Below are 17,175 nucleotides of genomic sequence, written 5' to 3'. Positions count from 1 at the left end.
CTCCTCAGGCATTGATAGCCCAGTGCCTCCTACCTGCGTTTAAGCCACTTCCTTGGACACTCACATATCAAAATCCATACCTGTGTCTGAATCTGCCTCCAAGCTCAATGAGAGATCCCGCATCTCCTACCTGTGCACGTCTTATCGAATACTGACAGATCTGGGTCCTCATACCTGTGTCTGGCCCTGCTTCCTCAGACTCTGGCAGACCCCAGCCCTCATACCTGTGTCAGATCCAGACTCCATAGGGACCAACAAACCCAGAGCCTCATACCTGTTTTGACCTCTTGGAAAACTGACAGAACCAGCACCTCCTACCTGTGCCCAGTCACAATTCCCGGAACAATGAAAGAACGAAACCCTCCTACCTGGCCTGCTCCCAGCTCTTCAGACACAGGAAGATCAATGCCTCCTGCCTGAACCTGGCCTTGCCCCTTCTGACACTGACAGACCCAGTGCCTCATACCTGTACTCACTTCCAAGTCCTCTCAGACTGGGTGACAGACAGTGCCTCGTACCTGTGCCCATTCCTGACTCCCTATACTGACCAGTGCCTCCTGCCTGTATCAGCCCTGCTTCCTGGGGTGGTGAGAGGATTCACCAGAGACAGAGTAGGGAGCAGAAAAGGCGGATCTACAAAATACACTGCCGAGGGGAGCAGCAGGTGAGACAGAAGAGGTCTGCTGAGCCATGTGGGTCACCTCTAGGCCAGGGATTGAACTCACACAGATGCAGCCATGGCTTGGCTCAGCTTCACAGTGTAGTGTGAAGCTGTGCCACCAGGGAGGGCCCTATTAAGCCTTTCTTCACGATAAGAGAAGTCCCACAGAAAATATTCCTCAGTTCTTCTAAGGATGGTCTAAGAGTAGTACCTTTCTAAATAGATTTCTCTCCTGGAAATCTATCGAGACCGGCTGGGCAAGAGGAAGAATAGTATAATCAAAGGTAAAGGAAGGAGTGTGTGGGTGAGAATGGAAGGAGACCATGTGGGGCCCCAGTAACCAGGGAGAGATGATTTTCCTCCATGAGGGAGACACAGAGGATTCAGGAGGTTCAATCAAATAGCAGGAGAAGGAGAGCCTCAAGTTTGGCCCCCAGGTTTCCGGCTTGGGCGATGAAATAAACGGTGAGGCCCTTACTTAACCACCCCACGGATCACAATGCCCACCACAGGCTCTCAGGACTCACCTAACCACTCAGTCCTAGAGAGTGGGCTGAGTGAACATCTGATCCTCAGACCAACAAATGCCAGGCTGCTACCTTGGCTGAGACCAGGTCCTCAAACTTCACTCTGGGGGAGTCCAGCAATGCCAGGATCTCACCTGAGCCTCTGACACCTGGGCTTGCAGACACGGGGCTCTGGAGCGCACCGTCATTTCAGGGGCCTCTCCAAGTAGGCACATGCAGCTCCTCTGCCAAGGTCTGCTGCTGCGCGCCTCAGCTGCCCAGACCTGACTCATCTGTCCAGGCCTTTTTCCTCACCCGGGTAACTCCCACCCTGAGCCAATCAGACCTCACTGTCACCGACCACACCTGGATCTGGTATAGAGCCTGAGACCTCTACACACCCTGAGCTCTGCCCATCATCCCTGACCAGGGTGCTGGGGACAGGTGGTGACTTGGCTCAGGACATTCTTCCAGTCTGACCTGACCCCAAGGGTGCCCCAGGCCTTTCTGGGCTGAGGCAGGCACACATACCCACGACGACTCTGGCTTTTCCTTAGGGTACATATTACCCACCTACCAGTTCCCAGCCCAGCACCAAAGCTCCCGCCCTGTAGGTCTCACCCACCTTCTCGGCCACACCCATCATGCGTTGGTTGCCCCTCTCATTTCACCCGACAAGATGCTCATCTGTACCTGAACCTAGGTGGTAGGAACACCCTAACATCAAGTTTATACACCTCTACCCAGGAGCGCATGGGTCCATAGTCACTAACAAAGCCAAGTTGGCACACCTGAGCCAGACCAGGCTTCAAGGATATCACTTGTCATACCCAGGTGGATGTAGCCCTGGCTTCAAAGTCCTAGCCTAAGCGAGACCCATGCACCCACCCATGTTGAACGGAGGGCCCAGAGACCCCCCTGGAGTGCCAGTATTCAGCCTCCCCACAGAAGAGCCAGGGCTGGCGCCTGACTGAGAGGCCACTCGGCCACCCACCCAGGCATACCCGTGGTTCCCCAGACCGCAACACAAGGCCCCAAGGGCTCATGCCTGTGCCTGAACACAGTACCTGAGAAAGTCAACTCTATCAACTCTACCCGTGTTCAACCCTACCTCTTGAGCCTCAAGACACTACCCTTGGCGGATGGGTTTTCTGACAGCCTCTGACACATCACAGGTGGTGGGCCAGTCAACCTACCTATCCATTGACCCTGGGTCCTTGGACTGTACCTGGCAGACCAGCTCTACCTACCTGTGCTTGACCTTGGCTCTTCAGACCACACCTGACAGGGCAGTGCTTCCTACCTGTACCTGATGCTGGGTCCTTAGACCAAGTTTGGCAGGTAAACTGTGACTACCTGTTCTTGACTTTGGTTCCTCAGACCACACCTGGCAGGCACTGTACATACCCCTGGTTCCTCACAGGAACTGGAGCGCAGCTCTGCTTACTTGTGCTTGACCTGGGCTCCTCAGACAACACTGGTGGGCCGGCTCTGCTTACCTGTGGCTTGACCTAATGTCCTCAGAACACTCCTGGCCAGTCAGCTTTGCCTACCTGACTCTGCCCTGGTCGCTCCAACCTCATCTGGCAGGCCAGCTTTGCTTAACCTGTGCTTGTGCTGGGCTCCTTGGACCTCATCTGATGGACCAACTTTGCCAACCTGTGACTGATCCTGGGTCCAGACCTCAGCTGGCAGGCCAGTTCCTTCCACTGCAGCTAGAGAGTCAGTTTTGCCTACCTGGGCTCCCAGAACACAACTGCAAGGCCAGTTCTTCCTACCCATGTTTGACTCGAGGTCCTTGACTATACCTGAAAGGTCCATTCTACCTCCCTGTATTTGACCCTGGCTCCTCAGATTTTACCTGGCAGGTCAGCTTTATCTACCTATATCAGACCATGGTCCCCTAAATCTCACCTGGTGGACCAGTTCTGCCGACCTGTGTTTGACACTGAGTCCCAGCAAGCCGATTCTGCCTGCTGTGTCTGATACTGGCCTGTCGCACCTCACCTGGTGCAGCATTTGGGTTATTCTGCACTTGGCACTGCTCCTTCAAATTGCACATGGTGGGCCAGTTCTGCCTGCTGTAGTTTGACCTTTGCTCCTCAGACCTAACCTGGTGGGCCAGCTATCTCTACCTATCAGTGATGCTGGTGCTTCAGACGCTACCTGGCACATTATTCTGTGCCTAACCCTTGTTACTCCAATCACACGTGCTGGGCCTGCTCCACCTACCTCTATTTGACCCTTGGTCCTCAGACCTCATCTGCGGAACCAGCTCTGCCTACCTGTACTTGACCTTGGCTCCTCATATGACACCTGGTGGACCATTTCTACCTACCTGTGCTTCACTTTGACTTTGCTCAGACACCTGGCCATCAGCTGTTACCTGTGATGCTGGCTGCTCTGACCACACCTGGCAGTCAACTCTACTTACTAGTCTTGACTGGCTCTTTATGCCACACCTGGCAGGTGAGTTCTGCCTACCTGTGCTTGACCTTAGCTCCTCAGATGACACTTGGTGAGCCAGTTCTACCTACCTGTATTTGACCCTGGCCACTGGCAGACCATTTCTGCCTACCTGTGCGGAGCTCTGTGCTCTGCAGACCAGCTGCGGCCACTTCTATCTACTTGTGCCTGGCTGTGGCTCCAATGGTGTCACCTGGCAGGCCTGTTCCACCTACCTGTGCTTGCTCTAAGGACCTAAGACTGCACTAGGCAGACTAGCTCTACCTTTTTGTACCTCATCTCAGTTGCTCACATCTTGTCTGGGAAATCTGGGTCTCACTTAGCCTCCAGTGTCACCATCTTGAACTCACTGAACAGACCTTGTTTTGTGAACCGGCTGTGTGTCTGGCTTCACAGACCTTACCTGACAAACCAGGCTCTACCCACCTGCATTTGCCCAGGCGGGGAGACCCAAGGATACAAACCCATGCCAAACACAGACTCCTTCGACCTTACCTGAGAAACACAATTCTCTGCCTGGCCACCACGCCTTGACCTCATAAGCTAGCTCCAAAAGTTGTCCGTGCTTACCTTGACCTCACCTAGGGAGTCCAGATCTATTCTCCCAATGTGCCCAATCCTGCCCCTCAGATTTCACCTGAAAGCTCTCTCCACCGGTCAGCACTTGAGAGTCTCAAAGTCTAGTCTCAGCGTCTACGTGCATCACGCTAGAAGGTGATCCAGGCCACCTGACAAGTCTGCTGGACCTTCCTGAGCCTCAGCTCAAGTGTGCGACAGTTTCAGAACTGTGTGGCTTTTCAGGTCAACCACTTCTGCCCGTCTTTGGTTTCATGAATATTATCCGAAAAATGCATCTCTCTCACCTGTGCTTGACCCAGATTCAGAGGATAAACCAGACCTGGACCTTTGCAGCTCAACCTTACCTGAGATCTGAAAGTACCAAACCTGTATCTTACCTCAACTCCTCAAGCCTCACCTGAGAGACCAGCTTACACAGCTGAGGCAGACCCAGAACTCCTAAGCCTTCCAGAAGGATGCAGGGCCAACCCAAGACCATGGAGCTGTACATTGCCAGAACTGCTCAGGCCTCACCTGAGAAAATACTTGTGACTTGGACCCCATAGTGATTCTGGGCCTCACTTAACAGACTCTGCCATCTCTGCCCACCTCTGGCCGGCTCCAGTGGCCTCACACGGTGACCCAGCTCTACCTCATGTGCCTCCTCTCAACTCCTCCGGCCTCCCCTGAGGAACTAGTAATGCCAGCTGAGAGCTCAAGGAGACAGGGCTCTGCAGACCACCAGCAGGCCCCGCCATGCCAACCTGACCTGACAGACACATCCTTCCACCTGGCAGGTTCCTGACTCCTCACCTCAGCCTGAAGAACCCATGAGAGAGCCCAGTGGCACCAGAGAGTGTCTGCATGGCCAAGGCCTGAGATTTCACCCTCCTGGCACGGACCTCCAGGCCCTGACCTTTCAGGGTTTGCTGCTCTGATGGAGCAGTGTGCTCAGCTTCCCGTCTGTCCTCCATGTGCTCCAGCTCCCCAGCCCTCAGCTTCACAACCAGGTGTATTCCTAGCTCTGCCTAATCTGGGCTTCTCATACCCTGCCCGGGCAGAGCCCAAAGGCACAGACCTCGCCTGGGACTGGTCGCGGCCGTCAGGCTCCACTCTGCCTGCTGCCCATCGTGCCTGGTCAGGATGCGAGAGCCAGGTGGCTGCCCGCATTTGCCAAATCCTAAATTCAAAGTTCACATTTCATTCATGTTTTCAGCCACCTACTACCTGCTGGTTACCCTTCAGACCTGCTCAGAGACATCCCAGCGTACACACCTGTCCCACACCGGAGACCTCAACTCACAGGCCCAGTGTTAAATACTTGTCTGTGTTTTTGGCTCCTTAGAACTCATTTGAGAGAAATAGCTCTTAACAATTATGAAGACACAATTCCAGCATTTGCAGATCTCACCTGTACTTGACCTGTCCTGGTTTTCCTCAGAACTTACCTGTGCCTGCTTGTTCTTAAAACTCATCAACCCAAATTTACCCTCCGGTATGTGCTGACTCTGGCTCAGCCGCAGAGCCCAGTTTTCCCCCATACCTTGCCTGATCCCGACACCCGACGCTGCCCAGGGCTGGCCCTGATGGACAAGACCTCACCATGGATACGTACCATTGCAGGCTGGACAATTCTGAGCTTACCTGAGAGCCAGAGCAGTAGCCCTGTACCTCTCCTGTACTCCTCTGTCTCACCTGAGATTCCCTAGCTCTAGAAACATCACTGTCTCTGTCCCTGCCCTGGCTCTGAGATGGCACCGTCTCGGCTCAGCCACTGTGGCACACGCTATGACCCGTCCGGGACAGGATGTCTCCCCTGTGCTTAGCCTGGCCACTCAGCAGCTCCAGTCCAGGTGTCTGTGCTCAACTGCCACTCCTAGGCCTTACCGGGGAGACCCGTGTGTCTCCCTAAGCCACACTCCACGCATCTGCCTACTAGGCACTTTAGTCAGCGAAAGCCGCAGTGGGGCACACCCTTGTTCTGGGGGCTTCTTGAGAGGCAGGAGCACCGCACACCTCTGACCGCTGCCTGCTCGGGCTCCAGGTCCCAGGGAGGAGGTGGAAGATGCCCCCCCCCCTTAGTCAGGTGTGCAGTATCAGTTAGGACCTGTACAGTCTGTCTCCACCAGGGCTCCTCCTCTGAGTCACCAGAATGGCACAATGACTCTTCGAAATTCTCCCAAGGATGGTACATAGCTATCCCCATTCTAGAAAGAAGTTAACTTATTACACACAATAGCTGCCTAAGGGCTTAATTCTCTGCCAGATCCAAGATCTTCAAAGCTTTCAAAGGTGACACCCGGGGATGCTGCCACCAAACAGAGAGCTTCAGGTCAACAGGGCTGTGGGAAAACCCCCAGCAGGATGGCGCCCGCCATGGTGTGCCTGTCAGGGTCACTGCCTTCAGAGCAGCCATGCCCTCATGTCACCCCAGTTCCCCAAAGCCGCAGCCCTTTTTACTCTCAGCAAGGCTTCAGGGAAGGCTCCTACTCACTGCTTGGCCTGGCTACAGCTCCAGCAGCGGCATCGGGGTGACAGCTGAGGCCAGCAGGCCCCCGGCTCACGGCCAGGCCCACGCTTGCTCTCTGCTGCTCTCTAGCGGCTGCGCAGCCTCCCCCAGGCCTCACACCTCCCACCTCACCCTGCCCCTTGGCCTTTAGAGATGACTGCCCTTCAGAGAAAGGTCACCACTGAGAATAACTCACCACCTCAGCATAGTGAGGGGGGCAGGGGTGGCTCCGGTTACCTCACCCAGGGGAGTGCCATCCCTTTGCTAGCTGGGTAGAAGCAGAATCTTCACCCTGACTGGGCTGCTCCCACCCCACGTCTCTATGGGTCTCCTCTGCCCTTCAAAGTCAGACATGCAGCAGGTGCTCAATAAATGTTGATCTGACCTCACCGCCCCGCATCCTTGGCTCAATGCTCATGACTTGGCAAAGGACACAATTCACCCAGCGCAAAGAAGTGCCTTTACTTACATCCCAGAACTCGAACATGTTTTGTGGGTCAATTCCAAACTCCTTCACTTTACTCTAAAAAGGGCAAAGGGAGGGAAGAAGAGAGAAGCACGCATTAGCTGGCAAACCAAGAGCTCCAGGACACGCCACGCCCCTCAAGCTGCTGGCGTACCCGAGTGGGGCAGCCTGTGGATGAGGGTAGAGACCAGAAGCCGCCCCCACCCGGGATGGACACCAGAGGCCTGCACGCAGCATGCCAGTGACCTGGCGCCAGCAAAGCCCCCCTGCGAGGTGGGGTACCACCTCGGCCCCCCCCCCCCACTGCTGTAGGGGGCGCCAACTCCCCGAGACAACTGGGAACCCAGTCTAGGGCTGAATCTGAGCACAGGCAAGGGCCCGGCTCAGACACGTGTTGAGGCACTGGAGGATCTGGGATGGTGACCACCCCAGGCGGCCTTCAGCAGACAGCCAGTCCTATCCTCACGGACTCGGGCCCTGGAGACGCAGACAGCAATCCTTTCCCTAGGCCCCAAGGAGCCGCCCTCCTGACCAGTCTGAGCTCTGCCGCCAGGAGGCAGAGAACGGTGCTGTGGCCAGTCCTAAGACGCTCTCCTGTTTCAGGGCAAGCCCTGGAGAAGGGGTGCAGTGAGGACGGAAGGGGCTGCTCAAGAAGACCCACGCACATGGCATGCAGCGGCTGCTCACAAGATTTGGCACGGTCTGCTCCAGAGCATGCCCAGCCTGCCCGCCAATGCAGCTCCACGCTACCTTGCACAGGTAAACCGGAGAGCTGGCAGGCAGATGACCCACATGCTACGCTGGAATCACTGACTCACCAATCCCCAAGCCAAGTGATCCCTGCCCTGCAGGCCCCACTCCTACCCAGCACAACCCGCTGGGGAGAGGCCCGTGCAGTGCCGCAGAGGCCAGGGGAGGCCCTGTGCGTGCGGGGTCGGGAAACGAGGCCGGGAGACAGACCGGGTTGGTCCCGCCAACCGTGAGACCCCACCAGGGCTACAGAAGTGTAACGGCAGAGTAAGAGGCAAGGGCCCTTGACCATTCTCGCCCCTCAGAGGCAACCGACTTCCATCCTGCTGGAAGTAGGCCATTCCATGGCCTCCTGGGCTCCAACAGCCACATCACAGCTTGTGTACCCTGAAAGGTCATGACCTTGAGGTGGCGCAGATGCTTCCGGGGGGGTGAGGGTGAGCGCAGCCCACACAGGCACTCACCGTGTTGGTGGACAGGGCAATAAAGTGCTTCGAAACTGCAGAGGGCTGCAAGAGACAGAGCCAGGTCACGAGGAACCCACCCGTAGCCGACCAGGGTGAGGACCCTCCCATTTCTGCAGAAACCAAGGTCCTGCTAGGACCACTGCTCCCTGCGCTAGGTTCTGAGGATGCTTAAGGAGCCTGACATCTGGGTCAAGAGGGCAGAGGGCGCAGAGGCCAGCCTGCCCGTCCTACCTCACAGGCACACAGGCCAGGAATATGCCTTCCCTATAAAGTGGGTGCGGCCAGGACAGAGGCGCTCACCGGGCCCTGGGGCCTTAAAGAAAGGGCTGCCAGAGCAGGTCCTGTCATGTTTCGTGTGTGGGGGCTGGCAAGGCCAGACAGCTCCAAGGAGAAAAGGCAGGCACCAGAGAGGCTGCCTCTCGCTGCCAGCTTAGGGGGAAATCCGGCTATAGGAGGGGCCCACCTGGTGCCTCCCACTTCGTGCACCGCCCGCCGCCCGCCCTAGTACTCACATCCTTGGCAGACAGGAGAAACCACTCCTTGGCAGTCTCCGCGTTTGTGATGGTCTCCTGGGTGGTAAAGGTCTGCAGCAAGAGAGCAGAGCCGTCAGGCCCCAGCTCAGCTGGGTGGGGCCTCCAGCCAGGGTCCAGCAGCAGAAGCCACCAGGGTACCCGGCTGTCAGTGCACGAGGGTCAATGACAGTCACCCCACATCACCTCTACTCATGTGAGTGGCTTTGTCTGGGGCGGGACCCAGAAGCAGCAGCCTCATCCTGTGATTCAGAACTTTGCAATGGGGTGGGAATGGGGGCCGTCGAAGGCACAACTGCCCTCTGCTCCCCTCCCACACACACTGGTCAAGACCAGGACGTCTTCCAGAGGAGCCGCAACCTCGCCACAGGCCCTTCCTCCTGGGCTAGGCTGTATCTCAGGATCTGGACGGACACCTAATGTTTGCTGCACACTGATATGAATAAACTGGGCAAAATGACAACAGACAGAGCCTTTACATGATCTGGTCATGGCTGCAGGGCCAGAAAGCAGACACTTGGGGCCGATCTCTAAGAAAGACTTGAACAGCCCCAAGCTAAGCGGAACCTCAAAGCAAGAGGGCTGGGGCTGCAGAACAAGGCCGAAATTGACGAATGTGGGCTGTGGGGGGTAAATCACCTTTGCCAAAGACAAGCAGCTGTCTGAGGGCAGCTGTGCTGGCTGAAGCCACAAAGTGAACCTACCTGGGTCGCTGGGAGGGTCCAGAGCCCAGCGCAGTGTTAAAGCACCCCTCCCCACCCACCTAAGCGCTGGGGAGCCAGGCTGGGTCCCAGGTCTGTACCTTGGAGGCGATGATGAACAGGGAGGTCTCGGGGTTCAAGGCAGTCAGAGTCTTGGCAATGTGGGTCCCGTCAATGTTGGAGACAAACCAGACCCGGGGGCCTCCCGCGGAGTATGGCTTGAGGGCTTCGGTCACCATGAGGGGCCCCTGCGGGGAAACAGGCATCAGAAAACTCCAGCGGCTCAGCGGTGGGCACAGCCAGGCTGGGCACGAGCCCTGTCCTCACCAGGTCCGAGCCGCCGATGCCGATGTTGATGATGTCCGTGATGCTCTTGCCTGTGTAGCCCTTCCAGTCTCCGCTCCGGACACGCTGGCACAGAAGGGGACACGCCGTCAGCCCGAACCCCCCGAGCAGAAGCTGCTGCTCAGCACGCCAGGAGGGGGTCTGCGCCCTGCCACCTCAGTCCCAAGCCAGGCCCTGCCAGAGGCCTACTGTGATCCTCGCGACAGGCCCCTGCCATTGCGGCCCCAACCGGACTCTGACTCATCAGCAGCAAAGTGGGCAACCTCCCACCCCAAGGCAGCACAGTCAGAATCTGCAGGATAGTGTGTTATACCAAGAGGTGAGCAATGCCCACGCTGTGGCTGCTCTGTGTAGGGACAGACAGGCACCTCCTTGAGGACCCCCGCCCCAGTGCCTAAAACGTTGCCCTGTGACCCCAGGATGCGGACAAGGGGATGGATGACAGAGGCTGGGTCAGGCAAGACTTTGCTCTTTCTTGTCACTTACTCTGGGGGACACTAAGCACTGTTCCCCAGCATGAATGAGAACTCCCCTGGAGGATCCTCCAGAACCCACTAAACCTTCAGAAAAAGGGAGCCCTGGCCAACATCTCCATGACAACCCCTCCACAAGGTCCCAAACCACCACCAACCAGTCAGCAATTACCGAGTTTTTCTAACCCACAGAAACTATGTGAGATGATAAACAGTTACTGCTATTTCCACTCGAGTTCTGGTGTGATTTGTTAGACAATGGCAAACAGCTAGTGCAGATCTTGGTACCAGAGGTATTAATACTACCGTAACAGAAACCTAAAGTGTGGCAAGGGCCTCCCTGATGCAGGGGTTAAAGTTCAAGCACTGTGAAGCTGTCTGCAGCCACTGCAGCACGAGTTCGATCCCCAGCCAGGGAGCTGACCCACAGGGCGCAGTAGACCTCTCCTGTCTCCCCGCTGCTCCCCTCAGCAGGGTGTTTTAGTCAACCTGCCTGTTCTGCTCCCCACTCTGTCTCTGATGAATCCTCTCACCCCCTGCACCTCTGGCCTGTACTCCAGTTCTTGTATTAATAAATAAAATAAATATTAAAAAAAAGCTCAAAAGTCCTTGAGTTGAGAGTTAGTGAAAGTCTAAGAGACACCGGGGAGTCTGTTAGCAGTCTGATAGTCCTCCGAGGGGCCACTGGAGGAGGTTCAAAAAAAATGGAAGGAAAACAATGGAAATCCGAGGAAAGAGCCCTGATTATACTCCTTATCATGCAAGGAGAGTTAGCCTCGCTGTGGTTCGTGTTTATGGGGACAGTGCAAGAGACCCCTCTTCTGAGCTGACGATCCAGCTACAGGCTGCGTTAAAGGAACTGCCTGGCTCCCCGGTGCTTACAATAAAAGGAAAAAGAACAGAAAACTGCCAAGAGAACTTTTCAACAAAAATTAGGAAATTGCCAGGTTTGAAAATTTCCAGCATCTCCAGGCAACAAGTGATGCTAAAATGCCAGTTTCTTGGCGAAGATCAAATCCAGGGCACTGTCACAAAAGCAGCCTAAAGCCGGGGCATGAAAGGAGCCTTCAGATGTGGCTGAGGAAACCACGCAGCAGCCACACGGCGGCCGCTCTGTAAAAAGAACAAAGGCAGAGCGAAAAGCCTGGAGGAGTAATTCCTGTGTCTCGAGTGACAGGTGTCCTGGTGGATTTCAGGATGGCCTTGGTCCAGTGCCTCCTGTATGCCTCCCACATCCGTTGTCCCCCTTCTTGAGACAGAATCACCCTCCATCAGTTACCCACGTATAGTTCACTCCTGCATGTCAGCTACGAGAGGGCTAGATAAACGGTGTCTTGAATTCGTGCATCTTCAGATCACAAGGCACCACCGTATTTGCGTTATGTTAAAGAAAACACAGGTACTGCTGTGTGGCTGCCTAATTTCGCTGTGAGTCTAGACTTCCAGCTGCCACTGCCAAGGGCTATGGCCCTAGGAGAGTGAGCAGGAGCACAAGGCATCACTGCGCGCCAGAGGGGACCATGACAGGCCCCTCCCTGGTGGCTCCGCAGATCTGCCTGCTGGCACCACATTCCATCCTGGTCCCTCCCACTTTGTCCAGAGCTGACCTGGGTGACCGAGAAGGTCTCAATGAAATGAAAGGGAACTTGCTCTTAACTGCCCTGAGGCACCCTGCCTGTTCTCTCTGATGGCTCCCCCTGGGGGAAGCCAGCCACCCTGAGGAGGGTGAAGAGGCCAGGATTGGGCTGTCCCACCAGCCAGCACTAACTGTCACGAGGCCCCCTAGGTCAAAGTTTTTTTTTTTTTTGTAAAGAACAGGGTTATTAGAAAAAGAGTCACCTGCCAGTCACAGGTGGGCAGAAGAGTTGCCCAGGGTCAGTATCTTAACCACAGTGTGCAAGGGGTCTGACCAGAATCAGCCAGTTCAGTCACTGAATATTTCCCGCCCACATAACTGGTGACCGCGGTTTCCAGTTGCCAAGTTCTGGCCCAATTTGTTACACATCAGCCAGCAATGATTATGACCTGCCCTTCCCCAAACCAACAAGATGCAGCAACTCTTTTTTTTTTTTTGGCATAGAAGAACTAGGGTAGGCCTAATTCTAATTAGGGTAGGTGCAGAGGGTGAGAAGATTCCCCAGAGACAGAGAGGGGAGCAGAACAGGAGGATCAACTGAAATACACTGCTGAGGGGAGCAGCGGGCGGGTCAGGAGAGGTCTGCCGCGCCACCTTCCTGGCCGGGGATTGAACCCAAGCTGCAGCGGCTGTGGACAGCTTCATACTCCTTGGCTTCAACCCCTTGCCCCACCAGGGAGGGCCCCCAACATCTATTGCTTTTAAACAATAAAGTGATCAACTGCCATGGGAAACTTTCCACCAATCCATACAAATAAGTTGCTCCATTCTCAACCCTCAATCTCAGGGTAAATGTTTTGTAACAATGAAGTTCTTCCCTCCCACAAAAAACAAACAAACAAACAAACAAATAATAAAAATAAAGCATCCCTGGGCTCTCCCTGGAGGCACAACGGGTCAGGACATAGCACTGCAAACTGGTTGCACCCGCTTGTACGAGTTCGATCCCCACACCCAGAGCTGACCCACCAAGGCACAGCACACTCCTCTTGGCAGGGTGCTTCCTCAATCTGCCTGCTCTGCTCCCCACTCTCTCTGGTGAAGCCTCTCACCACCCCTGCACCTCTGGCTTGTACCCCAGTTCTGTATGCATAAATAAATCTTTAAAAAAAAAATATATAAAGAATCCCAGGGAGGGAAACACCAAGAATATCTATTAGCATAACAACACACACCTTTATTTGACCAGATGGGGTTTTACGAGACACCAGTTTTGTAACTTCCTTTCCAACTTCATAGTGTATTCTGAATCATGTGGGAGGTCAATGAAATCTTGGCTCCCTGACTCCTAACTGTGTCAAGGACTATGTGACGACGCTGGTGTGCTGACTTGGCTCACTGGGCCTCTGACAAGAGTCCGGGTTGTTCTGGTTTCTGCCACTACACCAACCCAGGGGAGCATCTTCACCCATGCTGGCAGACTTTGAAGCATACAGCCATGGGTGTGTTCTTCATCACGGAATGGCTGCCATTCAGCAGCTTTTTTGGACTATAAATATCCCAGCAGCCTGAGTCAGGTAACCAGCAGCCAGCTTAAGGGAGGGCCTTTCTGGAGACGACGCCCAGATGGCCGGTGTCACAATGTCCACCGACAGGCCAGAGCACACACGGGCGCATCGGACAGAACCAGGCTTCCAGGGCACGTCAGCTCTGCCACACACGGCAGGCACATGGCTGGAAATGCCCCTGCCCACCGTCGTGCCAGCCACTGCAAGGGGCATTCTGGAATCCAGACACCCAGAAGCATCCTGAGCCTTCCTCACCCCAGGAAGTCATTCCTGTGGACACCCAATCACCTGCAGCCACTTCAGGTCCACAAAGGACTCTTGGCCAGAGCAACCATACTTTGATCAGCCACAAGTGGAGCCTGCTGGTGGCAGAAACAGGCTGACTAGAGGCTGGGTTATCGCTCGCAGGGGCACTTAGGCCTGACACACAGATATCAGGTCTGTGGTCACACCCTCAGAGACACGTAGGGCCTCAGACATCACCCTTGGACTCTGGGCGTGCGGATGCCTGTAGGCCCTTGCAGAACCACCGCTGAGATGGAAGGGGTTGACGTGGTGGAATTCCCAGCTGGTCTCTGAGGCAACCCAACACCCTCACCCACGGGAAAAGGAGGCAGCTCTGCACACGGACACCAACAGGGGCAGCACATGGACAGCAGCCAGGCAGCTGCAGAAGAGGTGAAAGTGCAGCCACGTGCGTCCATGCTCACTATGTACAGGCTTCAGGTGGTGTGGAGAGATGCCAGGTGTGTATGACATACTCATGCATATGCAGGAAACTTCAGGAGAGATCTCACAAAGGCTGCATTGGAGAGTTGGGGAGGGATGTGATCAGGGAAATTTGAAGACATTTATTTAATCTGGTTCTATTAAGCTGGGGCCAGGCTGTCCCCATGTGCCCACAGATGGCCACAGCTCACTGCTGCCAGTGAGGGCTCCCCTGGGAGTAGGATCAGAGGCACCCAGTTGAGACTCACACAGACCCCTGCCCCCACCGCCGGCTGCAGGGAGGGCTGAATCCTACTCGCAAGGAGAGCAGAAAGGGGACACATCCCACTCCCCAGATTCCCAAAGACATGCACACACTGGCCAAGGGCAAGTCCTGCCCAGCAGCTGCTTACCTGGCAGAAAGACTTCATCTTCTCCAGGACCCTGTTCACTTCTGGCATCACGTCCTTGCCATCCACCAAAATGGGCATGTTGGACCGGTTCCGCAGGGCCACGTGCAGCACTGCCCGGTCCTGGGGACAAAGCGAGTGTGAAGATCTCCACCCCAGGCAGCCACGCTCCCCGATGAGCCCAAGGCTGCAGCGTGGCCACTGGACAAGAGGCCTGAGGTCTGTCAGCGCCATGCTTGCACAGTCCCCATGACGTGTCTATGCACGTAGAGGCCACCCCAGGAGCTGAGGGGAGGCAAGACAGCCACAAAAAGGGTGACCAGGTAAGCCTAGGGTGGCTCCGAGGACCCAGAGGTGCTCAGAAGGCAACAGTCCAGGAAAGAAAGGAGTGAGCAAAGGCAGAGAGCAGTGTCCACACAGGTGAGTGACAAGTGGCTGCAGGACCAGGGCTCATGGGGCCTAAAGCAATCTCATCTTCCTGATGAGAACAAAGTGTTTGCTGGCACCTTCTGGGAACTTCCCTTTGCCCCTTGAATGCGGGGAAAGATATGAAAGTTAAGCTTCTCCCACCATGCAACCCCATCCACCAACTGCTGGAAATAAACCAGACTTAAGTCTGTGCCAGGTGCCAGGCAGCTGATCCTGTCAGCTGACAGCAACCATCCATCATGCTGAAGCCAGTAGAAACAGGTCTAAAGACCCCAAGTGGGTAGGAAAGGAATGGTTTCCAAATCCCATCTCAGGGGGAGGCTCCTTAGGGTGAAAAGCTTCATGCCATCCTGCCCTCCCCACTCCTGTTCATATTCCATAGGCAGATGCACCCTCCAAGAAGCCTTCCTTGACTGCCTTGGCCAGCAGTGCATGATAGGTTCACATTTGAATGCTGGCTTTGTCTCCAAATGACTTGAGCTCTGAGCCTCAGGGTTTCTCATATGAGGTTCCAGGCTTCCTTGGCAATTCAGAAATAGGGCCTCCAAGAAACTGGCCTGGCCACTACTTCTTACTGACTTCTCCCACTTACTGAGGAGGTGGGTCTTTTGACATGATTCGTCTTTTCAATAAGACTTGCAGCAACAATCACAGTTAAGCTTGCTGAGCAAGCCTGGAGAAGCTCTCTCCCTGCAGGCCCAAGGAGAGCTCTCCTTAGGCAGGTACTGAGGCCCCTCCCCAGTTCACTGGATTAGGCTACCAGTCTAGGGGAAAGCACACCCCTCATTAAGCAAAAGCATTGCCAAAGAGGAGGGGTGAAGACACAACGGATACCACTAACAGCTGATGAAATCCAGAGGGAAGGAAGAGGCCCTGGGGTGTATGCAGAGTTGGTGTCTACCAGGCCGGCTCACCTCAGTGAAGTTAATCTTCTCGCCACTGAACATACGCTCCCGGGCAGCCTCCACGCCCCTGGACTTGGCCTGGGAAGAGAAGACAGTGAGGCCTGGCCTCACCTGCATGGGGCCAAGTCCCAGCTCTTAATCACAAGGCCTGTGCAACCCCTAATGGGGCTGACAGGTGGCTGTGGCCTGGCACCCTCCCCATGGCCTGGGAAGGGCCTGCTCCAGAATCAAGTACTGGGGGCCTTGGGGAGGCTGCGCAGCCCCGCACCAGGGGCGGAGCTCAGGGGTCTGCACTGGCACAGAGGCAGCCACTGAATTCCAGAGAGGAAGGAAGAAAAGGTGCTGGAGGACCTGGGGGCCCCCGCTGAGGTCACAGGCCCAGCCTCAGACAGCAAAGCATTACCAGGTTCACCAGCATCTGCATCACATTCTCCGTCACCAGGTTCTTGGAGTAATCCAGCAGAATACGCCCATGGCTGGTGTTGAGGTTCAGGCTGCAGAGAGAAGGCAGATGCTGCTCACCACACCCCAGGTCTCTGACCAGAGCAACAGCGGCTTCCAGAAAAAACATCCTCCCTGTGCCACACCCCTAAATGGGCCTCAGCACAATGGACATCGGGCATGCGATGTCCATCACCAGCCTGCCCGTCACCAGCCTGCCCGTCACCAGCCTGCCCACCATTGGAGCAGCAGCAGCTGCACAAGGCAAGGGGCCCTCTGCTGAAACCCAGCTGAGGACAGCGGGTTGGGTGCACTGCCCCCCAGGGAGTGACCACCCTTCCCAGAGATCCACGGTTACTCAGTTTAGCAGGAAAGGCCCCAGGATACAGGGACTTCCAGACCAGAGCCACAGAGCTCCCCTCCCCAACACCAGAGCGAGAGCCCATTCCCGCCGCCCCGTCAGATTTCCTCCGACAAGAATCCTTGCGATTTCCTGGTCGGTCACAGGTCTCCGGACCTGGCCTCTTCAGCACAAACCAAGCTGCGACCGCAGCCCCCCCCTACCCCACCCCGCAAATCCTCTAGATCTGCGCGGCCCGGCAGAGGTCCCATCCAGGGGCCCTTCCAAGCTTGCTGCGTCAGCGAGGGCCCCTCCTCACAAGTGCGGAAAGGCTCCCTCCTCCAAGGACTGGGGGGTGGGGTGGGG

General features: G+C 55.7%; 1 protein-coding gene across 1 annotated transcript in view; it reads right to left on the bottom strand.

Annotated features, from left to right (window-relative positions):
- GPI (glucose-6-phosphate isomerase) overlaps positions 1–16,614 on the bottom strand; it is a 21,532-nt gene extending 4,918 nt beyond the window's left edge. The window contains exons 1-8 of the mRNA XM_004690249.2: positions 16,432–16,614; positions 16,038–16,106; positions 14,698–14,817; positions 9,942–10,025; positions 9,716–9,862; positions 8,896–8,967; positions 8,381–8,425; positions 7,170–7,223 (exon numbers count right to left, since the gene is read on the bottom strand). Coding sequence (XP_004690306.1) covers positions 7,170–7,223; positions 8,381–8,425; positions 8,896–8,967; positions 9,716–9,862; positions 9,942–10,025; positions 14,698–14,817; positions 16,038–16,106; positions 16,432–16,599 — 759 coding nt within the window. The 5' untranslated portion in view covers positions 16,600–16,614. The remainder of the gene's footprint in view (positions 1–7,169; positions 7,224–8,380; positions 8,426–8,895; positions 8,968–9,715; positions 9,863–9,941; positions 10,026–14,697; positions 14,818–16,037; positions 16,107–16,431) is intronic.
- Positions 16,615–17,175: the final 561 nt, after the last annotated feature.

The sequence above is a fragment of the Condylura cristata genome, unplaced genomic scaffold (genome assembly GCF_000260355.1).
Source record: "Condylura cristata isolate star-nosed mole 26May11 unplaced genomic scaffold, ConCri1.0 scaffold00028, whole genome shotgun sequence".
NCBI classification, from domain to species: domain Eukaryota; kingdom Metazoa; phylum Chordata; class Mammalia; order Eulipotyphla; family Talpidae; genus Condylura; species Condylura cristata.
The sequence above is the reverse complement of the archived record's forward strand: the minus strand, read 5'-3'. Positions and strand labels throughout refer to the sequence as shown.